Raw genomic sequence first — 25,518 nt, forward strand, 5'->3', positions numbered from 1 at the left:
TCAAACAGATCTGCGCAGTTGTTGAAACTTAAGGAAAGCGTTACGACACGAAAAATCATTTCGTTCGTACTAGTAGTACTCGTTTTATACTTTGACAGGACGGGTCCGCTTCAGTCAATGTCGTGCCAGGAATCCGACACTTTGTGTCTTGTTTATATAAACAGTGTTGCTCGTGATGATTTATCATCATGCTTTGAATATTAATTAATAATATCCCGATCAAACGATATAGAAAACTTCTAGTAAGCAAACGGCAACCGATAAAACATAAAAAATTCAGAATAAACATAAAAGACATCAGACAGTTGTACAGTCCATTATTTGTATACGGAGATAAGAAAACATTGTCTTTCCATTTGAAAAAAAAATGTAAATAAAAATGTTTTGCAACAGAGCCAGAAATATAAAATGGCCATGAAGTGTAAAGCTGATGCATGTGAATGTTTTTTATGCACTGATTTTTATTGTTTTTTGACGACTCGCATGCGTCTCTTTTAAAAATTATATAAATTTCGGCTGCAAAGTAATTAGTTCAATATTGAACTCATTGGTTTGATTCCACCCATCAACTTCAAAATTTCTTTAATCGGCTTGTCAAGCTTCCAAATTTGGGACTGTCCATTAGGAACATTTTGAAGATCCTGTATGTTATAATTGAGGTTGTATACCACACTTAAATGAAATTTTATATATGTATATAATTATGTTTCAAACATCGAAGAATATATTAAATATGTACTGCAAATATTTGTGCACATTATATGTAATCATTAAAATATATGCAATCATTTCTTATTGACGTATTTGACTGAGACTTTATAGAAAATAAATTTCTAATTACCTCCCTTTATTTACCTGATATGTTAATTTCGGTAATATCTTTATAAATAATGCTTTTTGAACTTACAATATTGATAAATCTTAATTTGAGCATCATATTTATGATTTAAAACGATAAAAAGTATTGTGTTACAGGATCTTTAAAGGTTTTTGGAACATAATGTATGATATTGATGTTTTAGGAAATAATGAACTTTTGTCTTGATTAGTTTCTTCACGCGAAAAAAAATGTTTGTTCAAATATTTGGCGCATGCGCAAATAATGGAGTGAGTTGTCAAAGTCTAAAACAGTCGTACAAATCAAGACACTTTTTATTGAATCATATATATTCAAATATCAAAATGGCGTTTTATGAGATTCTGATTTCGTTTATATATAAATGTACATCTATGTGTTGTTCGATGTCCTCCACTGTGTTTTATTTGGTGCTCTGCAGTGTCCCTTTGTGTGGTCCTGCGTGACCAGTTTATGTCTTGACAATCATTCTGTGAACGTTTTTCTTCGTTGTTGACCTCTGTACTCGAATTTCTTATCACATAATTTGATGTCCCTTGATGCAAATACTTCTGAACTATTAAGTTGCTTGGTTCACCACGACAATGTTGTTTAGGTGATTTTTTATTTGTTTATTTGGATCAGAACCGTTGTTTTCTCCTTTTCTCTTCATCGCTTATAATGATAATAAGATATCGCCGTATCATTTGACACTTTATTAGAAAATCATTATATAAAATGTTACTTCAAAATACAAAAACATATCTTTATTTCAGAACGAGGCCACTAATTCCTTGCTAGGAAGGTAAAGATCATAATCATGTGTACTACTATGTTATAACAATCAATATTTTGTTCCTGTACTATTCATAGCAGAAATACTTTAAAAAGTCCTATATTACGCAAATATCTGCATTGAAAATATTTGTTCTAAAACGATCAATTACATATTTTGATAAACAAATAGCATGTGATAAATACTTGTCATCTTTATATACTGGCAATTATGGCACAATTCAAATAATGCAAACACGGTTTAGATTGAACCTGTTCAAGATTACTAGTTCAGTTTATTATCCTCTTTTTGAAAATATATTTTGCTTCTTATCCATATCTAACCTCTAGTTATTTATTTGCGACTTTCAAAGATATGCCATAATTGCAATCTATGTATACAAGTTTATTTATTGTCAGACTAAACATATAAGAAAGAGAGTATAAACTTGTAAAAAAGAATATATATAAAACATCGGAATACAACAACATAGGTTATTCTGATCATCGAAAATCATTTTGTATAAAGAAGAACTGGCTTCTAATTATTGAATATCATGGGTTTTTCCAATACTGTAAGTGAAACAAAAATATGCAGTTTCTCAAATGAATAAATGCACTCGTACATTGTAGTATTGTCTCTCTCAGAAACAACGTTTGACCGTGGACATTCATCACAAAAAACAAAACTGTGTGTTAGTGTCTTATCTTCCAAATGTGATTCCAATCCCAATGTTTTGTTGTTGTTTTTGTCTTGTTTTGTTATTAAATAATCATTTTTTAATAGGTATTTACCTGTAACACGCAAGTCAGCACTGTTGCAAAATTAAAGATCACTGAAAATTGAACAGTTTGTTTGTTTTTATCGGACACAACATTATTCAGACTTAAAACAAAAACTTCTAATAATAATAAACTGATGAAAAAGCACTGTTTTTGTATGTGATTTGCCTTTTTCTTAAGTGTTATGTTATGCATCTTTTATACGGTCTGTCTGTTCTTAAGTGTCATCTTACTGTTACATTCAGAGACTTTTTCAATCATTTTAGAAACTTTCTCTAAAAACACTTTACAATTTACCACAACTGACAGTTCTTTGTATAAGCAACGATTCAATATTAATCACATATCTGTCCCCCTAGAACTCTCAACATATATCGGACATCCAGTCTGGTGGCAGTGGTTTCGGATATCCGTTTAAAACATTATAAGACCCTGGGTGAACTTTATAAAACCTGAAAATGAAAGAAAAATTAAGATGTATTCGAGAGGTATTCGAGTCTAAACCAAACAAATTGAACTTTTATTTTTTTTGTATTTTTTCAGTATACTTCGGAAAAAAAAAACAATTTCAATTTTCAATTTTGCCGTTTCGGGCATTCTTTAGGGATTCTTATTTTTTCTATTTTACTTTATAGGATTTATCCTAGTTTTTGTATCATAAGTTAGTGCGAAAGGTTCTTGCACAATACAAGTATCTTATGTTTGAACCTTTTCAAATGATTTTAAGGGCTTGATGAGGAAAGATGGCAATTTTTATTCACTACCTCTTTATTTTTATCCAAAATAACTCTATTCCCGATTTGTCAAACTTTTGATATAGCACAAAACTCAACATATTTTAAATATTCAATAAAAGGAGGAAACTCGTTAAAGACTTAGTCTTCTGTTTTAATCATTTTCTTGAACATTACAATATTAGATTTGTAATGTAAATGGATATATCTATATGTATATATTTCGGGGAAAATGTTTAAACTAAAGGTTGCAAATCAGTTGACATGAAAATAAAGTTACAACCTTTTCACACCAAACTGCGATTTTAAAAAAATGTGATGTTTTAACCTTTATTTCTAAAATTCACTAAGATATCAATTTCTATATGCAAGACAAAAATCGCTTGAATATCCTCATAATAATATTTTATATATTCTTTCTAAAGAGATTATCCTTTTACAAAACTAGAGGTCTGCAAAATTATATTTCGGAAATTAACAAGATTATACATAGATTTTTGATATAAATGATAGAATTCCGGAATTGTAAAAAGAATAGAAATTGGTTGACGAATAGTTTTACAATTCAACATATCTATATATTTTTGGTCTAAAATAAAGAATCACAAGCAAAGTTTAAAAGAATAATAATTAAGTAAAATTTGAAATTATATTGTATGAATTATATTATTATCAATATGATAACTTACTTATCTCTTTTGAAAAAGTAAATGTAACCATCTCCCCGCTTAATAGCCCCTGAAGGATTTTTAGGGAGCCCTTCAAAATACTGGCTTGTAGACAATGGATAACCCTTCATGACTTTATTACGACCAGTGCTCCATTCCCAGAATTCATCTTCCTAAATTGTAAAATTATTATTCAATTCAGCTCAACTAAAATTATTACGCTTTAATCATACAGAATTATCTCCAGTATCTGAACAAATTCAAAATAAAAATGAAAATCAGAACTGCATTGCATAACACATGCATTACAAAGTTATCGAAAGGTAATTGCCAGAAATGACTTTTATGTCACAGGCAAAGAAAGGGGTCGGAATGCCTTAGCATGCCGACGAGATAGGCTCTAATTTGTTGTTACACACATTCATTGATTTGGTATTGAATAATTTCAAGTTCACCGAACCAAAACAACAATCTCTATTATATAAATCATCAGGAAATGGCATAAAGCGCAAACATTCAGAGTGATTTAAAGACATATCTTCATCAAATATAACACTTTTATCCACAATATCTGACATTGGAAATCCATATTCAAGATAAGATGTAAGTGTGTGTATTATACTTATGCTTTTACGATCATGTTCAATATTATAATAACATTATATTTCGATGTATGTATGATAAGAATTTCTTAAAGACTTACGCCAAACAGCAACAATCTGGTTATGCCATACTGATCTCTAACAAATGCTCCACATTTCGGTGTTTCTGGCATACCAGAAATGTTCAAAGGGTATCCATAATCTAATTGGAAATTGGTATACCGCCACAGTGTGTTATCTGTAAAGATAAAACATATAAAGCACAGGTCCCACCGGAAACACGTGGCAAACGATAAGTGTCCAAATCATACTTGTTTATAACGCCTGAAGTATGATTTATCTAAAAGTCAGATAACTTTACTTATTCAATTACCAATTAGGTTAATTTGCTATGAAAGTGAACAATTCTTTAAGTTTCTCTGATTAAAAAGTTAACGTATGAAACATGTGTGTTTAGTCTTTTCCATCAAATACTTGATAAAACAATGGTCTTCAAACAAACAGCATTCCAATGAGAATGTTGAGTCCAGATAAAGTAGTCATCAATAACTTTTACTTCACGTCAGGGAAACGAATGATAAATTAACCATCTGACTTACTGTAAAACATATATGTTTTCTTTCGTTGTGATAAATATGCTACTGCATCTACTTTTGGCGGGCCATTCTCATACACTTCCGAGATCTTGACCTTGTCTTGTGAGCGTACAAGTTTTCCTCGTTGATCTATTTGCAGAACATGAGAATTTCGGAAGATGTATGTGTAGCCGTCTGGACCTGAGAATAAAAACTGATCAGCATCAGTATTGTTAAATGGACTGGCATTCAGGTGGACAATTTGAAACAATGTTTACAGCACAATTAAAACAATAATAATTATTTATTATTTGAATGCACATTGATTGTTATAATATTTGAAAATAAAAACTGAAATTAAACATCAACGGTAACGGTGAATCACAAACGCATTCTCAAGTTAGTTAAGATGTTGATCAATATAGTTATGACAAAAACCAAATCATTTATTTCTTTCCATATATATACTGCGAAAAAGGCATTTTATTTATATGAGCCGCGTCAGGATAAAACCAACAAAATGCGTTTTCGACCAGCATGGACCCAGACCGGCCTGCGCATCCGCGCAGTCTAATCAGGTTCCATACTGTTCGCTATCAGTTTCTCTACTTGTAATAGGGTTGGTAAGCGAACAGCATGGATCCTGATCAGACTGCGCGGATGCGCAGGCTGGTCTGGATCCATGCTGGTCGCAAACGCAGTACGTTGGTTTTGTCATGACACGGCTCATATGATTATTTCTCATCATAAAAAAGATATGACAACTATAAAACACTTTCATCAATCTATTGAATTTAGATACAAGCAAACAAAACATATGTCATAATAGTTTGTTTAGAAATCAAGTCAATGATTTGGAAGATAGGATTACCTAGTTCCATATCGTCCATGGGCAGTTTGCAGATTTTCGGAGCGGCAGTCGTAGGTTCAGCGTTTAAGTATGGTTCGAACAAAGTATCCGGATTTGGACCTGTAACAGAGAAAACATGTGCATGCTGTGGTTGTTTGCCTTTAAGATGTAAATCCTCGGCAAATTATACGATAATGGTTCAAAACTTTTAAATGATGTTATTGTCATTTTCTGTTGTTGTTTTTTGTGTTTTGTTTATTATTTTGTTTTATGGTGCACCAACAGAAGCTATGTCATATGGCGCTGAACTAGAAAATATGAATTGGCTAAACTCTGGTGTAACAAATTTACAGTCACCCCTCCTCGCATGCTGGAGCTAAAGATTCCAGTAAAATTCGAACTAATTAGATATGTTGCTAATTTTAAGGGCAGATTATTCACAATAAAGGTTAACAATTCCTAATTTATACTTTCAATTCATTATGCAAATGATAAATCTTTCTTCTGCATGAGATAAAACTCTACAGCTATGATGTTATAACAAATTAAAATTTAATTTCGCACGATTTCAAGAACAGATTATTTATTACTTTAAAAACCAATCATATGAATAATTTACCGTAAAGAATTTGAGCATTTTCAATATCTTCAATACTGAGGTCTAAATTCGTAGAAACAAATGCTGGGTACATTACAGACCGAGGGTCACTTGAGTGTTGTAGACCTAGCGAATGTCCTGTAAAAAAGTAAAGGGTATATAATGCAACATCGTTTTAATATACTTCGGGCATCTTAAAATACATCTCAATGTTGCTAATGATGGACTGTAATAAATGGTAAAATGATTGACTGGCATGATCATATATAATTTTCTATGTTTAATCTGATATACTGTTGTAATAAAACAGTGATATTTTCATTTAAACAAAAGAAACTAAGTGCTTTTTGTACATCAGAACCGCTCCAAAATATTATTGTTTATGTCTCAGCGTCATTTCTATAATGTTACTTTTACAAATTACTAGCTTTCTTGCCACGTGACCAGTGCTGACCAATAGTTTTGTGACTTTTGTCCAGATCGAAAGATGGACAAGTCCATTAAGTTTTTTTGCTAGGTATTAGGGTTAAAACGATAAAACTGACCTATTTCGTGAATAGCAACAGCCAGTAAGTTAATTCCGTCTTTAGGGTCTACACTTTGTGTCCATGGTTCACCATCATCCAAGTGAATATTACCAGATATTGTATATGTTCCTGGTCCAAAGGCATGTGCAGCAACGCCTCCTATAATCAACAATGGAACACAAAGTGACTCTAATGGTAACACAGAAAATAACTTTGGCAAAATAGGGGGAAAAAGCAAGATAAAAACTATCAAGGAACACAAAGTGACTCTAATGGTAACACAGAAAATAACTTTGGCAAAATAGGGGGAAAAAGCAAGATAAAAACTATCAAGTACAATGTAATCGTTTTCCTGATATGAAGGGGAAATTATTCCAGTAACAATTATAAAAAGCACAGTACATGTTTTAAGTTACTCTGTACTGCAAACCTGAAACGGGACAAAGAAACAGAACATTGATGGATTCTTTTCCAGAAAGACCTAATGTTTGTTAATGCAGTAGTTTTGGAATGGATAGGGTTTTAAATGGATATTACGGTTTATAATCGTTTGCTAAGTAATCGTTGAATTCGCAGGTTGTCAAACGTAGTTATATAGAATACCTTTCACTGTTAACATGCTTGTTGTTTCCTAGCACTCATGATATTCTTTTTTGGATGTGTTTATGTTAAGACTTTTACACTAGAAATGACTGATAAATTATCACTCTATACTTTAATATAAGAACTCGATGCTTCAAACAAATTAATGCAGTTTAAAGAGCAACGCATATCAGGGTCAAATCACTATCTCTTAAAAGATCTTACATTTTTGAAATATTTCTCAGTGTAAATTAATTATATATTTGAGATTTAGTATGTAAAAATTCTTACTGAATATCATTTTACACATTGAGGAGACTGACATTAATTTTGTTATTAAAATGTCAGAATCGTCATAGTTGACACATAAATGACTTGCTGGTTTATACGGCCTTTAAATTGGACAGGCTAATTGCACTGAAATATTGTAAAAGCATTCTTTCTTTTCTTTCCCTTGCATTGACATTGTATATTTATTACTGCAATTTACATGGTGGTACAATCGGAGTGTGTGGATAGTTTACTGGCCGGACTAGTGGATGAGACAAACCGTTGTTTGCTTGAGCAAGAAACTTTACACTTATTACTTTGAACTGGTACGTTCCAAGAACGGATTGATTTAATGAGTGTTCTATAAGTGTATAGAAAGCCTCCAAGATAGTTGAACTGAAATATATTTTGTTTAACCTAATAGGCTATTTAAACATACGTATTTTTGTGAGCAGTTAAGTATAATTATACAAAATATAAATGCGAATTCCATTTTTGTTGTTTAAATGAGATTTAACATTGTAATGGTAAGCATGCTCTGCATGATACAAACTATCAATTTGTATCATAACCTGATATGTATCATACCGTAAAAAACGTCTTAATTTTTATAACACTGAATATGAACTTACGTTCTAAAATTGGTGTCATGCATTTAAATATTGTTATACACGACCTTTGGGCGTGACTGTGCAAATTGAGAAGAAACATCAAACAAATAAAACCATAAAAATGTAGTGAAATCATTCCAGTGAGGAATAGAAACAAAGGTTATTGTAGATAAAATTACACTATCAGCATAATTTCCATTCATAGCACGGGCTATCTTTACCCATTAGAATTTTTTATACATCATTGTATTTCAGTTTTGATGGACAACTGAAACTCAGATCCAGGGATCACAATTTGTACACACGATTTCCTCATTATATCTTAATTTGATACTTAATTAGAAATTTACACCCCTAATTTACCAGCGATGGTTAGTCGTATTTCCTACGAATTGTAATTTAAATTACAAAGTTCAACGTTTTGAAGCAAATATATCGTATAACAGTATTTGTGAATAAAATTGAGCCGTGTCACGACAAAACCAACATAATGGGTTTGCGACCAGCATGGATCCAGACCAGCCTACGCATCCGCGCAGTCTGATCAGGATCCATGCTGTTCGCTTACAAACCCTATAACAAGTAGAGAAACTGATAGCGAACAGCATGGATCCTGATCAGACTGCCAGGGTGCGCAGGCTGGTCTGGATCCATGCTGGTCGCAAACCCATTATGTTGGTTTTGTCATGACGCGGCTCAAATAATTTAGCGCATGCACGCTGTCAGAATATCTTAAATAAAATAATCTTTATCAACAACGCCTGTATTTCAGTGTTCAAACAGATTAAGATATTACATTTTTTACTTTTGAGTGTAGAGTTTCATTACTTGATAAAGTAAATATTATGCAGCAATTGTATGTTAAGGATAAAACGTTTACAGTTTGCTTGACATTTATTATATAATTCTAGTATTGTTATCTGAGCCGTATAATTATTATCGCTTTAATGGCATGTCCGCACATTTAAATAACTTGATTTATAGAACGTTAAATAAATAGTAACAACTTATCTTCAAATTAAACACAATTTGATATTAAAGCGGCCTTGGTTTTTTTATTTTCCGTGAGAAAAACAATCATATGTTGTTTCAAACTAAGTATTTCACTAATTTTATTTGATAAAAAAGTGTCATTCTTCAAAACAGCGTCCAAAGAGCCAGTGATGATCGTTTCTAAAATAAGAAGACCGAGAAAACGGATTGTCCGCTTTACTAATTTGAATCGGTAGGTTAGAGGTATCGAGGGATTTTCTTATTGTTTATGTATCTTGTCGTCTTCCACTTTAAATTCTTTTGATTTGACAATTATATGAAATGATTTATCTAAAAATTACATATCTATTTTTTTAACTGAAGACGGCTTTAAGGACTTTTACCTTTATCGTCGAACGAAATTTTACTTCCATCACCATGGTTTCCCCGTTCAAAATCGATTTGAATATCTGGTTTCTGTCGGGAGTATAAAAACCTTAGTCCTGATATAGCGGACCAAGTTTCAAACGCTTTCTTGAGTGTTTTCCTGAAAGACAGATAAACAAGACAACTGGGCCAATGTAAACTAAAATAGAGAAAAACGGAATCCCTAAAAAACGACCAAAACGACAAAATTGAAAATGTTGCAGACTCGGTTAAATTGAGTCTGTTTATGGACGTTACTCGAACTACAAGTCACCATCAGTCAACGCCCTTTAGCACCGGCTTTCAGCATTTAACATGAACTGGTAAAATTCTGAATTTAAGAATATAATTTCATTAGATTTTGAATGTATCTTTTTATTTCATATATTCAATTACTTGAATGAATCGATAGGAATAATGAGGTCTTTTTTATTTCAAATAGCTAAGATAAGACATAACACAAGCCATTCAATATTTGACACTGTTTGATTACTTTACTGGTACAACGCATACACAAAGTGAAAATATTACTTATTTGTTAGATTGGTGAGATGAACGGTTCATGTAATTTATCTTATGAAATACCCTACCAAAGTCCTAATGGTGAGATCTTCTTCGTGTATTTTGTTGCTCGCCATGTTAGTACCGACCGTCGCCATCGAGGATCTGATAACAAACAAACTTTCAAGTGTTATCATTTGTATAAAACAAATATATATTAATGCATATATATCATAACAAAAATAAGCAAAATAGGCGATACTAGTGTTTTTCTCAAGTTTAAAATATCTTTAAATTCATTAAAAATGAACTTGATGCGATGCATTTTCATGCAACAACATTTGGTACATTGACATTAATCAATATCCTGTTCGGAAGCAAAAATAAGAAAATAACAGATGTTGTGATAAAATAACAGTAAAAATGTTCTCCTATTAAAACAGATGTATTTCGTAATAATGAAATACTTACATTCATACAAGCGTCATAACGTAATGTTTGTTATCATTAAAGATACGCTACAATAACTGACAAGTGTAACTACGTTTTTTGAATGTCAGTAAAATTAAAGAGGAATTTTGACATCGATTTGTTTGATAATGCTTTATTATAAATACAATTGTGGCAAAGTGTCGGTTATCTTGACATTATTTTGTTGTACAGTATCTAGATATGAATAAACTGTTAATGTGGCCACTGTCACACATAAACATGAATAATAAATATACAGACATTCTAATAAATAACACATGATCTTAGCATGTGCACTGTATTAAGATATGACGGGAAGGTAATGTGGCTTCCGTTTTCAAAGTCAAGATGTATGTTTGTAAATGATTTACGACATAAAATGCTATCCATTATGCAACAAAATGATTTTAGGTAATATTTGCATACCAGTGGAGAATAAAATCGTCAAAATTAAAACGTTAAAATGCGCCAAACACTGCTAAAAATGAAAACGTTGCAGGCTCTTGTTTCGGAATGACAGTAAATGCAGCCTACCATCTAGGTCCCTTGCATCGGATTAAGAAATTGACATTTAAACATAGAAATGGCATTCATTTAGAATTTAGAAACATACACATATGTATTCGAACGGCGTTGATTATGGCAAATGTCAGGTGACCAGTTCGTTCCATTCCAAATCGCTAACAATATTCAGTTACTAAATAATAATTGCCTTCGTGATTAATCATGAAGGGTATATGGTTATAGTCTGCTGTTTCTTTTCTTCGTCAATCTCTTCTTATATAGATTGTTTTCACAATTAAACGAAGTATTTTAAACTAAAAGGGATTTAAAAATGATTATAACAAGGCGGAAAAGATCGAGAAGATAAAGATTTTTGACAGACCTGTACTCACAATATTTGTAAAAATGGAATTGCCTGATTGTAGAGAATGGGTCATCAACACGTACATCTGGTATTCCACAACGAGGTTCCTTCATGATCTTAACTGTCTTCTTATTAAGTTTTCCTGTCTGTTTTATACCAAAGAACTCTTGAAACTGTCTGTAAATGCCAAGCAAACGAATCAGTTTAGAAAAGAAAGTTAAATCAAAGTGTTTTCGATCAATTTTTGAACATAAAATACTTAACGGAAAATTGAGATTTGAAAATAATTAACAAAAATTCTCTGGAATAAAAACTGAAAAAAATATTGCCCAAGATAATTATAATTCTTTAATTAAGTTATAAGGCTTTTGTACAAACTATTTCTATAATGTAATTAAATTACATATTCCACAATTATGGTTCTTCTTAATAATAAATGCATTTTTAATTTGTATCAGACTCCATATACTGTTTTAGTGATGTTTTGTCCCGGATGTTTCCTCTGTTGCTACATTGCGATATATGTGACAAAATAACTACATTACCTATATATATATATAAAGTAGATATAAGTTTATTTTACCAACCTAATTGCTTCTTTTCGTTCAGCTTTGCTATGGACTTGTACTTTCCGCTTCAACAACTCTTCAGGCATTGTTGCTAGGTAACCATACTGCTCAAGAAAACCCTGAAAGAATACATAACTTATATAATATTGACAAAGATAAAAATCCGATGACTCTAATTTTGTCATGATCCTAACGCTGAATATACCTTCTGGGTTTCTTCTTTCTTACTTTTTTACATGTATATTCTACAGACAAACATTGTTACCTTAATAAATAACAAGACTTCATACTAGTTAATAAGTAAAAACAAATATTGTTTTATTTATTTGTATCTATGCAGGTTTTGTTTCTATAAAACATATCAATACATTGATATGAAGATGTACTTTATTATTATTAAGCAAGTATTAAAGATATTCTAAAGGAAATTCAAGAATCATTTTATCTTTTGATGTAGGGTTTTAATTAATATTATTTGCATATTAACCTTAATTAACGTAACCTATTATTGCTCGATGCGTCGTGATAAATGTTTATATTATCTATCAATACTTTGAATTCAAACATATACAACGGTAGTTTGATTGTAGGGCTCTTTTAGACGACATGTATTATTTTTATCTTTGTTGAACCTTCAATAGCATAACAATGCGTCGAATTGAAGTGTGAATTAAATATGAAAACGAATATAAAAAATCAATCATGTGAATTTTTGTTGTTTGAACAGCTAAAGACTTTATTCACATGGAAAAATGGATTTTCAATTTAATTTATTTACACAGCTATTAAAAAGGGTGACACGAAATATTCTTAAGTGCTACATAATAATAATAATAAATTTCAGTGGACAGCAGTATCTATTCACTATTTCCGTTTAGTTCACTATTTCAACACACTACAACATTACAACAAAATGTTCAATTTTTTCAAAAATGTTCACTAAATTCATAATTTCAATGTATTTCATTCCCGGTGTCATATTAGAAAAAAAACAATACAAGACGTTATAATGTCTTGAACAGTACAGTGATCAATAATCTCAATTATTTTCACTGGAGAAAGTTAAGATTTATTTCAACTTCTAAGCTCCATTTATTTAAAATATAGCGTTATTTCTTTTTAATAACATATATATTTATTTATAATGTGTTTAAAGAAATAATATTGTCCACTGAAATGTTCACAGTAACAGAGGCAATTAAATACCTTAAAACATTGTTACAAACTCCTAAAATATCACCTTTGGCTGTTTTAGTAAAAGGTTCTGAGTGCTATCAGTGTATCAGTAACTATGGAAATAAATTAATCAGACTTATTCACAGTCTAATGGTGGGTATGTTACGATTAGCAAGGATTCGTACCGTATTCAAATACTATTTTTTATCATTGTACAGGCTCAATATGCTTCAGCGATGATTTTATCTTTTAAATTATTTCTCATCTTTTTATTTATTATTTTATTTTGAATGTTCTGTTTAAACATTTTTCAAAAAGTTACTCATTGGCCAATTTTCATTAACCATCTAATGCTTCTGTTGCTTTCTCGCAATTGGTACAATTATTGATTTCGTAATTTGTTTCCAATGCTATTTTGTGTCTGGTCAATATCTCGCCTCTAGAAGCGAGATTCTGACCCAGAACGAAGATATCTCAGAATCTGGCTTTGGCACGTCAATATATTTTGACTAACATGTATCATGCTCTAAAGCCATTATTTAAAGATTGTAAAACTCCTGTTATCTCTTTCTAAAAAAAACAAATTTATTCATTTTTGAGGCATAATGTCCCTTTCAAACAAAGATCAAAAAGGAGAGCAACATTCTCAACACGCAGTCCGGAGCAACGACTACAAAAGGCACACCAAAAGACAATTGGCAGACAAACGGGACGAGGCAGGTATAGTTATTACAAAAAAGGAAGCGAAATAAAAAGTATAAGTGTAGAAATTTGTAAAAGAAAGGATATAATCTATTTTGCTGTTGTTAAACTTAAATCAGTTAATCTTTATGTATTGTTTTGATTTGCGCTTATAAAATTATCAGTTAAACTCATTGGTTGATTTAAAAACAGCCACTGTTTATCTTTCTACGATATCATATAAACAGAACAGATCTAGGTTTGTTCATTCATTGTATCTGTAGATGGTATGATTCAAGCTTTACGCTTAATTGAAACATTTCTATGCTTTTTTTTACGGAGCGTATTAATCTAAAGTGATGTTTGTTAACAGACTATTGCTACACACCAACAACGTAACTGGACACCTTGTCGTAGTGTAATTACAGCATGAGCTATAAATTAGTAATAGTAACTCTGTAATTAGTACCCAGCATGGCAAGTTATAAATGATGTACGATCAAAACATAGACGCCCTTCAGGTTAACGTCTTATAATTAGGGAAATACGACCAGGGTATGAAAGAAGTATGAAAGATGTGTTTCAGCTCAAAGTATTCCTAGATAGCAATAAAAACAACACATTATTGAAAATCTCGAACTCGGTTTTATAGTATATGTGACTAGAAAGAGGTAATAGAACGTGCAACATCTCTCATTCCCCCCTAGCACCGGCACAAATAGTGTCGGATTCAATGACCCCCGTAAGAACAGAAAATATAAAACCTTCAAATATTGACAAAATGTATGCAAAATTATTCCATGATATTAAATGAAATTTCAAGTTCGTGTATTTGTTTTACTTTTCAACATGATTTTAAATCAGTTTTTCTGTATCAGCTTGTTGGTCATTTTGCAATTTCGACGTAAAATTAGTACATGCAAACAATAAGCATCTTGCAGGTTTGAAATGGATATTTTTATTGAGTGATGGACATACGAACTATGTCAGTTTGAAGTCATGTAATATGAATCTGCTAAAACCTATTTGCATACTTCATAATTATATTTAATTTCATGCATATTAAACGTGAAAAACTAAATGTACTAAATACTAAAAAACTAAAAATGACAAAAATAAAAACAACAAACCCCTTCTTAAAACTTTAAACATTCGTAACCCAACCCGCATGAAAGAAATAAAGGTGTTTGTTTGTTTTGTTTTTTGTTGTTGTTGTTGTTGTTTTTTGTTGTTTTTTGGGGGTGTATTTTAATATTTTTCGAAGCAAATATATAATCCTAGGTATCCATCAAAATCAAGAAAATCGTTATATTATTAGGTCAGGAATGTTAATAATGACAAATCACTAAAACACATGGTGTTAATCACATAACTTTTATTAGCAATCAATAGGTGTTTTTCGGAAAATAAAGATGAAAGGCATTCAGCTGCTAAGTCATCTAAATAATGTCTGTTAAATTAGGGCGGTGTACTTAAATGATAATTCTAAATATAAAAATAAACACCTGATGAGTTAATCGTGAGGTGTGATTTTGAATTAATATATATGATGAACTAAATTAAACTGTTACTGAGGGCAGATTTTGCATTTAAATTGCTATAAACTATAATTGTGAGTACATTTGCATCTAAACTTGAAAAATTCGCCAAATGAAATGAGATTTATACGTGTTTTTAATCATATCTCATAACATAATTTATTCTTGGAATTCAGTCAATATAATTTATTCTAGGAATTCAGTCAGTCATGAATATATTAAGGTTTAATATATAGATCACAGTTAAAAATGAAGTCGAAGTATATATATGCGGTTGAAATTTTAGTCACATCAACAGTCTTACAGAGATACATGCTACGTTTCACTTAAAGGCACATTATACCTCAGAAACAAATGAATTTTTAATTCTCTAGAAAGGGCAAACATGTATTTTATAATGTTTAAATAATGGTTTTAGAGAATGTTAAATGCTTGTTACCTGAAGAACGTTGCGATAAATGTGCATTTAATTGTCGTAAAAGTAGCAAAATGTAAACAGTAGTAGTATTTTGACTTCCATACAAAATACAAATTCACTATAACCATACTTATTGCCAAAAAGCAATTATTGACAAAGATACATCAGGTAATTGGCCAATGAGTATCTTTTTGGATACTATAAAAGTACAGAAAAAAATTAAAAGCTTTTGATAAATACAAATGAACGCATTTCTGGGGCATAATGGGCCTTTAAGTTATTTGTTACATAAAACAACTGTGCCGTTTTTTGCATGCTTAAGTTCTTAAGGGGATACTTTTTTTCTATTTTATAATGAATCCGAATCCACATTGAATTGATGAAAATATCAACTTATCACGGACCATTCTAAAACCACTTTCGCTTTCTTTAAACAATTCCGTATACATGTACATATTAGAGTATATTTTTGTCACGTGGCAGGGGGTTGTCAACTGTGACGTCATTAATTGAGAAAATACGAAATGGCGGCTAGGACGCATACATGCTCATTAAAATCCGCATTCCTTAATATTTACGAGATACAACTGGCGTTATAGAAGATAAATGTCAAGAAAAAAGAAATTAAATTTGTTATACAATTTGTAAAGCTCTTTTTGAATCTATTTATGGAATACATCAATACCAGCGCCAAAAACATTATGTTTACCGAAGTACTCCGATAAATAGGTTTTGAAATGTAATTAACCAAATAATTCAAATTTATACAAATGATTTAAGACTTGCGTTTATTTTCATTAATTTATTACATATGACCTCATGCCTTTCAACTGACTTTCTGATGAAAAAGATTAGAGTAAAGATTCATCAAGCGAACAAAATTGTAAATTGATTTGATTATAGTTTATTTAATGTATTATACCAGGTCGACTTGACATGCCCTGTAAACATAAACCCGACTTTTATTAACTCAAATGAAAAAATAAAATGACAAGAAAAACAAACAAAAAACGAGTAATGTAAAACATTTCAAATATGGAGTGAAAATTGTTTTTAATTTAACCGTTAAAAGTACATTATAGAAATTTTATTTTTAATTGCAGATTTTTCAAAAGGTAAACTTTTGGATTTGTACTTCAGTAGTTGCTAACAAATATTTAGATAAATCACCAAATATTCAATGTTCATAAATCATTTTAGCAATAATAACATAGAGCACGATTTATTGACATTAATAATACACAAACATGGACTCCCTCGTCATAATGAAAATTGACATAAAATACATTCGAAATAGGCTTGTTTACTAGAGTTTTTATGGTTTACATGTTTCCCCGGAATAAATTTTCATGAACACTTTGTTGCTTTGTCATTTTTAATGCTTTTGTCCGTGTAATGCTGTTCTTTTATTTTGGTGTTGCAATGCTATATACACGTATATATATTTTTTCATAACATTATTACTATTACATTTTCTTCCAGAAGTTCGTATCTGAAAGTACTTAACCTACAATTTCAAAAAGGTGTACTCTTTAGAAATATCAAGTGCTAGATTTATAAAAAAATAAAATTCAATAAATTCAATTTCCTGGGATAATGATATATTTTGACAACACTGAATCAAATATGAAAACTATTATTTCCAGTAGGTGCATTAGTAATTAACAATGTGTATATAATTAAGAGAATTTCAGTATCTCCTATGATATGTCGTTATTCATATTAAAAGCTATAAAGGTATATCTTATGAATTATCATTTTCATAAAATTAATCAACAGTAAAAATTATTTTGCTTCCGTAATCTTATTGTCTATTCTCGAAAGAGTTGTAAAACATTTTATTCTTTTTATGTGATAAAATTCATGTGATCAAAGTATTATTCTGAAATTTTAAGTAGGGTTTTTTCCGTTTAACAATCATTTTATGCATGCGCCATTCACTTTTAAGGAAATTTACTAACATATTTATTTCATACAGGTATTTTAGAAGATTTCTTTTTGTATTTTTTTTTTAATTCAAACAATAATTTTTTGCTGCGGATAAATAGTTTCATACCTGTAAGTCTATATATAAAAATATGTTTAACAAACATTACATGTGCACAAAATGTTATGGCGACACTTAACGACGGTTAATTTTTAATGTGAACTTGTCAACAATTTTTCTAATATGTAGATTGCACTATAAATAAAACAAACTTGTTTAGCGACCATGTTTTTTTCTTACATAATTGCGTTATATTGTCAGTCAGTTTTAAAAATGTGTATATTTCTTGACAAAGACAAATTTTCAACAAAAAAAAACATCTGCCAAAATAATTGAAAATTTGTTAACATTTTTGTGTTCATTCAACGGTTTGTTAAACAGTATGTATTTGAATGTTAATGAAACAGTTTAGACGGAATGATTTGTGTACATACATAAATTAAGCACCAATTTACAATTAATTACCTCGGAGCACTTCATAAGGTTTAAACGAAAATTGGCTTTGAGACGAACGAAAAATTCTTAATAAAATACATTCTAATTTATGTAAATAATTTACGAATATTCATTAAAGATATTTGATGATAGGATAATAAAGCCAAGCATGTAAAAAAACTAAGTCGCCATTGTTTCAAATTCGAGAGATGTTTTTACAAATACCTGTTTTTTTCTTTTTTAGCCATGATAAGAATGAACAATTACATGGTAAAGAAACATTTTTATGTACTTACATAAAAATTGTTTCTTTACCATGTAATTGTTCAAAAACAGAATTGCTTTTGCATTTAATTAATAGCAGACAAGTGCAATAACAAATAAAAGTATGCAATTTTCCGTTGCACCAGACGGTCATAAACATTGTTTACATAATAAAACCAAGTTAAACAAAGAGTGCATTTTCCTTGTTAAATGATAAAATTGCTTTATGCACTAGGATTCATTCACAACACGTTTTAATTGAGATGCAGTAAGTTATCTTGTTTGTATACAATGCTTCACCTGTACTAGTATGCTAAATATATTATCTACAAGCTTATTATGACTACATAATTATCTTCCCAGATAATGTTATTAAACCTTGCGTTTATCAATGAACGCAATTTATCAATGGATGACATAAAAACTCCATTGCTTTTAATGAGCTTAACATTTGCTATCAATATGTTTAAATGACCTATAATTATTTATCTTTGTTATGATGCCAAACCTATGTTTGCTTTGATATATAAACAGATGAACATCAATCCAACGGTGATATATTTTTCTTCGGTCTAAATAAAAAAAACTATAACCCATCATAAGTAATGGTTTGAAGACAAAGAAACGCTATATGATAATACGCTTTGATACATTCTTTTGCAAAACAATATTTGTTTTGTGGGGAAGGGTATCTAAATATCGTTCAGCTTTTCACTTGATATGGCTAAAATATGAACAAAATATAAAAGAAAATGTCCCTACTTCCTTATCCTAAAATTACTAGACTCCTCGGAAGGCAGTGCGTGATAATTACGTAAACTGCCCTTCTGGCTCCAGTGAATTGTGTTTAATATGATATGTCGAAGATAACAATCATGTTGTAGTCGCAAAGATTGATTCAACTGAGATATCTGAACCAAAATAAAGCTTTATAACTGATAACAAGTGCATCTATAATATACAAACCTTAGCAATCAGTTACACACTTCAGCGGTATATTTCATGTGAAGTATTAGAAAAATGAATTATCAATTATAAATTTAAATTGAAATGTTCGATCGGGCACTGTCATGATTTTTAATATTAAAATTATATTATGAATGTGCAGACAAACTCAAATGTACTGTTGAGCTGAATTGTGTACACAATCTTGATTTAAATTATTTTCAAAAAACCTCTGCAGTCATAACAATATTTGTCAAAGTATATTAACGGGACTTGTGGCAAATATCTTGAGATTTGTTATATTAAACCATCTATATGTTTCAAAACATATTAATCGATATATCTTCTGAATAACTTGTAGCAATTTAAGAAAACGGAGTTTAGAATTTGAGACAATGAAATCGCTATACATCTGCAATTGTTAGATAGTTTTAAATCTGATTTAAGGGAAAAATGTATTCAAAATCAAAAAGTATGTTGCAAAACGGATGACAATTTTACAAAATAATACATGCAAAGAACTGCAATTGATACTGATATCAACCTCAATTTCTCAAGAAGTTCGTATTCTTTTTAGGGTCAAACTGGCAATCGGAATCCTGATGTATTTAAGAGAGGTCACTGTTTCACATGTGAATTTATTTTTAGACATTTTCATTTACTTTATAAGAAATAAAAAAACAGATGGTTTCTTGTGAAGGAATCGAATACACAGAGTTTAAGGACTAGAATTACCCATCCGTAGATACCTTGTATGCTGAAAATTAAATCTTAATAAGGACATAACTCAGTTGTAAAGATGTGATTTTAGATATGAAATCAATTTTAAGATATACCAAAAGATAAACTGTTTATCGCATGAAGAAAATCTCAAATGATAACCCATGTGATATTCAATCTAGATATAATTGTTGATCATTGAACTAGTTGATTGGAAGGTTAAACACTTTATATCTATTTGTAAAATGATATGAAATATGAACTCATGTAATAAAAGAAGGGGTGTAAGGCGTTGTATGAACGAATAGAATACAAAACATAAACAAATATTATATATACAATTAGAACATGTATTAAGTGTGCTAAACTCCTACATTCCCATTTTGTATAACGTTCAATACTGCCAATCACAACTCAAATGGTTTGCGTGGATATTTAAAATCATAATTCATTTTTCAAATGTATTCTTTTTTAGATAATAAGTTAAATCATGCTTTTTATTAGGTATTTTAGAGAATTCCTGATTTAAAAAAGAAATGTGTAACTCGACATAAAACAACAGAAAAAAAATCGATGAACATTTTGTTAATGGCAATTGATACCATTTAAATAACGTGTCGTGCAATTGTCGCTTGAAACAAGCAAAAATTTCTCATTGACCTTGTTATCTTTTGAGGGTATTCTTGCAGTCTCATAAGCAATTACAATAATTGAAAGAGCGATAAAAATAATTAAGCTGAAGTTACCGCAAGATAGATTTGGTGTGAATATTGTGACTGCAATACTTGTAAACACATTATGAAGGTTTATATTATATATGAAGTTATACAGTTTACAGAAAACGCCGAACAACAACAAAAAAAGAGTGTTCTATATTAGAAACAACAAACTTTATAATGATTATGTTCAATTGAAAAATATTTATAAATAGTATCTTTATGTAACCAAATGATAACACCATAAGCAACAGATGACCAACATTGTGTTTTTGGATCTGTCAATGTAACAAATTGTTTTTATCTGTCACGGGGGTCTCTGTAATTGATATATCTTAAGATCACATACAAGATATTTTTCATAATATTATATTACTTACAAACCATCTGAGTGTACGATGATTTATTGACCAGCTTATCAATGCCTCAATCTTAAACGCTTTGTCGGCCAAAATATTACCATTTAAAGACGTCTTTAACATGAATAATTGACCAATTGTTCGTGGTCGTTATCATTATCATAATTAATGGCGAAAACGTCTTTCACCAAATGTAACTTTTTACTTGAGGTTAAGCACTAAGATTTTAATCATTTTGTGACTGAAAATATATAAATTGACCTTGTAACGAACATTAGGCAATAATTGGTATAATTAGTTAAACGTTATTACAAATGATACTTAAGAAGATTAATATCATCATTTATAGAAAATTAATATCTTTATTTATGTACTTTATTATCTAAAATATATAAACCTGGTGGTAATATCAATATTAAAAAAACGTTAGAAAACATACAAAGTCATATGAGAAAATAGAATAAACATAAGCATCAAGTACATATATTTAAATCATTTGTAAGGTATTTTCACGACACCAACAAGTTATGCAACAGAGACTCTAAATACATTAACACTTAATAATAAATAACATTAATAAATTACAACACTTATGAATTATGATTGTAATTAGTTTATATTTCTTCTTCAAATTTTTAGAGTGTAACGACATAAAAATTATGCATAGGAAGTACTATTTTCGTTGTAAACTTTAATGAATAATGTGATATTGTCTTCATTATGTATATATCTTAGGTACACAAAGTTAATACATATATAACATACAAAATAACAAAGTTAATTATTGTATATGGAGTAAAGTTTAAACACAAATTCACGTATGTCAAATGATCACATATTGACTGAAAATTGGACTGATATTGGTAGAGAATGAATCAATAGAATCAGTTTCCAAGTAAAGAGCAAATCAATGGCAAATTAGGTTACGTTGAAAAACAACAAAACAATCTCAATTTCAAGTTTCGCCGTGTTTTGAGCCCTTCATGGCTTATTCTTTTGACTATTTTAGTGTACGAAACAGTGGTGGATAAATACTAACTTATTACTAAAACCTTGCATGTCTCAATGACTTAAATGATACTATTAAGACAATTTAAGAAAGAATTTAATGTAATCATAGTCAATCTTATATCGACACCACTGCACAGGAAACCTATTACACAAGTATATCATCTGTATGGCGAAATAAAACTCAAGATATAAGATAAGATACAGAGATTAAATTCGTATCAAATTAACTGTAAGTAAATTATATTCTCTTTTATGGTTAAACTATGACCTTAGTGTGTAAATCTGTCGTATGTTTTATAACATGATACTTTATCATATTGTCGTATTGCGTAACAAAAAAAAACCTGACCCAAAGCGTTCATTGCCGCACGCATTTAACGCTAAGGTGTTGCAATATAGATGATATTGTAATTGTTAAAGAGAACTAGCACACAAGTTCATTGACGTTTGATGTTAAGTTTGACGTTTGATGTTAAGTTTGACAATACACTGACTGTAAAATTTACCCATTGACATAATTACATAAGCAATCGTATTAATTAATTCTTTATTGCAACATTGACATTTCTACCATGTAACAGGTGTTTAATTTTTCATTAAAAAGTTTAAACGACAATTAATTTGCATTTATTCAGTCTAAGTATGTATGCCACGGGTTCATTTCCATCAATTGTACGAAGGTATCCGAAACCTGGAAGGTTTATCATGTAAATCAAACCCTTGGGTTATTTGATATTATACTATTAAAATACCTTACATTTGCATATTGTTGAAAGTGAGAAAATAAATAACAAATACCTTTGGTACATAGGAAACATAGAAAATATATATTGCTTCAGAATTAAAATTACCAAATACAGAAGAGGAACACTTTAACTTCATTTTATCAATGTTAACAATTCATAAATGTATGTGCTAAGGGTAACATATTTTGGCATTTAATCTCTAATTTGTTCTTATATAACTGTCATGTGTATCCATAATTCGTATTCAGAAAACATATGTAAAAAAGAAATATACAAATTGTATGACAAGACAGAGTATATGTACTTGTACTTTTTTTTCATACATTGTTTGAAATACAATAATGATATGGCCATTATGATACATATTTTAACGGTTTAACTTTTAAGTTCAAATATTCAAAGTTTTTGATGAATTACAAAATCATGTCATTACAACCAAAATATATAATATAAAGTAAATATCACCTACAAAATTTTGCTATCTTTTAATGCGATCTTCTAATATGCTGAAAAATTACAGCGAAATTTATTAAACACATTTCAAGTACATTTCACATTACAATATCTCACTCATTTTAATTCTTTTTACGCCTCGTTTAATTCAAAATTTATAATTATTCAAATACCTTGAATGATTTTTTAAAATTACTGAAACCTAAAAACTGTTGAACTTTAAATTTCATTCCAGTCATTAAAAGCATGATCACAAAATGGTGTTGTGTGGCGGGTGAATGTTTCGGTAAAGAATAAACAAAAACAACATTTCTCTACATAGAATTTTAGCAAAGATTTGGAAAGTATCGTAAAGAAAGCGGGACGCTGTCAGAAATCGAGGACGATGGTAGAAAACGAGGTTGCTACACTGTATGTCCAGAATGTATTTATCATGAAAACGAGACAAAATATTACCATAATGATTACCAAATGGACTGGGCAGACATTAAATGTAAACTTTTTTATTCTGCAAATAACACCTAAAAGTCGCATCCCATTTTTTTCAATGACATTTGTAAATTTCAAATTTGAACATGTATACAGAGGTTCTACATTCGTTCTCAAAATCATTTACGTTCAAAAACTATTTTGAATATTTCTACTAAAATACACCTGCGTTAAAATATCATTTTGCATGATCAACAGTGACGTTAAACAACACTCTTCTGAAAAATATTGGCACTTTTATCCTTATCTTACTTCAAAAAGATAACCCAATCTGATATTTATGTCTGATAGAGTCGTAAAATTGGGCGGCTAAAAAAAGGCAGATTGCATAAAAAGGATGTACATGTCAAGTTCATTCTTTTTATGATTAACCTATAATCAAATGTCTTTGTATCCGGCTATGTAACGAGTGCTTAACTTGCAATAAATGACTGATTAATTACGTGATAATAATGTATGTGGCAAGCAGAATCGTGATATGTTAGAATCAAACGGCTAGTTTACAGTGGTGGGCAAAGAAAAACAATTATATTTTCATCACATGTTAATACGTTAAGAAATAATAAAACTAAGTTATATATATCGTATGTTAATGTGAGAATTAAACAAATGTTTGATAATTACAAGAAACATTTAATGTTGAGATTTATTACTAAACCTTTTCCTGAAAAGACTTAAACTTGAGAAGATATTTGATATTTGATGTATTTCCGAGACATAAACGACTTTTTTTCTTTAAAACTTCAACTTACAATATCATTGACTATTTTCCGAATAGTAACATGAATTATTTCATTTGAGCTTCAAATTCAATTTCTGCAGCACCTTTATATTTATTATCTCATCTTTAGACATTTTTGCAGAACTTTTTGAACATTTTTTATACTTACATCAACATCCATACCAGCTCGTATTTCCAATTTTCGGCGTCTCTTCACATACTTTTTCTCTTTTCTTATCAATCTTGCTTCTTCCCTATTTCCATTATAGGATTCAGTTAAATATCTATTATTGGACACATAGCTTCCGGCAACATAATCAAATCCACAAAGAATGACAAAGGTGCCAACAAAATTCAACACTAGAAGATTTTTAAAACCCTTGACCATTATTCCATTGCATGTTTATCAACTAAAAAACTTAGACCTTTGAATTCCAATTGTATTTCAACACTGTATTAAACTGTACGTATAATCTCTATTTCCAAACTTTCTTTTATTCAATTTTTGTCACATACAAGTGATATAGTTAAGTGGTAATTAATAATATTATTAAACCTAGGTCGCTTTTTTATCCGTTTTATTTTGTATCACCATGCTCTTTAGAACACGTTGGTTATAAAATGAGATTTTTTTTCTCATTAT

General features: G+C 29.9%; 1 protein-coding gene across 4 annotated transcripts in view; it reads right to left on the reverse strand.

Annotated features, from left to right (window-relative positions):
* Positions 1 to 1,536: 1,536 nt before the first annotated feature.
* The window catches only part of LOC132730159 (interstitial collagenase-like), a 75,854-nt gene continuing 51,872 nt past the window's right edge, over positions 1,537 to 25,518 (reverse strand). For 3 of the 4 annotated variants that reach the window (XM_060716194.1, XM_060716047.1, XM_060716267.1), the window contains exons 2-12: positions 12,235 to 12,335; positions 11,676 to 11,824; positions 10,398 to 10,473; positions 9,786 to 9,928; positions 6,965 to 7,105; positions 6,441 to 6,557; positions 5,843 to 5,941; positions 4,996 to 5,172; positions 4,498 to 4,634; positions 3,816 to 3,967; positions 1,537 to 2,844 (exon numbers count right to left, since the gene is read on the reverse strand). In XM_060716194.1, the coding sequence (XP_060572177.1) occupies positions 2,757 to 2,844; positions 3,816 to 3,967; positions 4,498 to 4,634; positions 4,996 to 5,172; positions 5,843 to 5,941; positions 6,441 to 6,557; positions 6,965 to 7,105; positions 9,786 to 9,928; positions 10,398 to 10,473; positions 11,676 to 11,824; positions 12,235 to 12,335 (1,380 nt within the window). In that variant the 3' untranslated portion in view covers positions 1,537 to 2,756. Of the gene's footprint in view, positions 2,845 to 3,815; positions 3,968 to 4,497; positions 4,635 to 4,995; positions 5,173 to 5,842; positions 5,942 to 6,440; positions 6,558 to 6,964; positions 7,106 to 9,785; positions 9,929 to 10,397; positions 10,474 to 11,675; positions 11,825 to 12,234; positions 12,336 to 25,044; positions 25,496 to 25,518 lie in introns of those variants that run through there. The other variant, XM_060716123.1, reaches the window with a different exon arrangement.

Source organism: Ruditapes philippinarum, unplaced genomic scaffold, assembly GCF_026571515.1.
Source record: "Ruditapes philippinarum isolate M1 unplaced genomic scaffold, ASM2657151v2 ctg5_1_1_1_1, whole genome shotgun sequence".
In the NCBI taxonomy this organism is placed as follows: domain Eukaryota; kingdom Metazoa; phylum Mollusca; class Bivalvia; order Venerida; family Veneridae; genus Ruditapes; species Ruditapes philippinarum.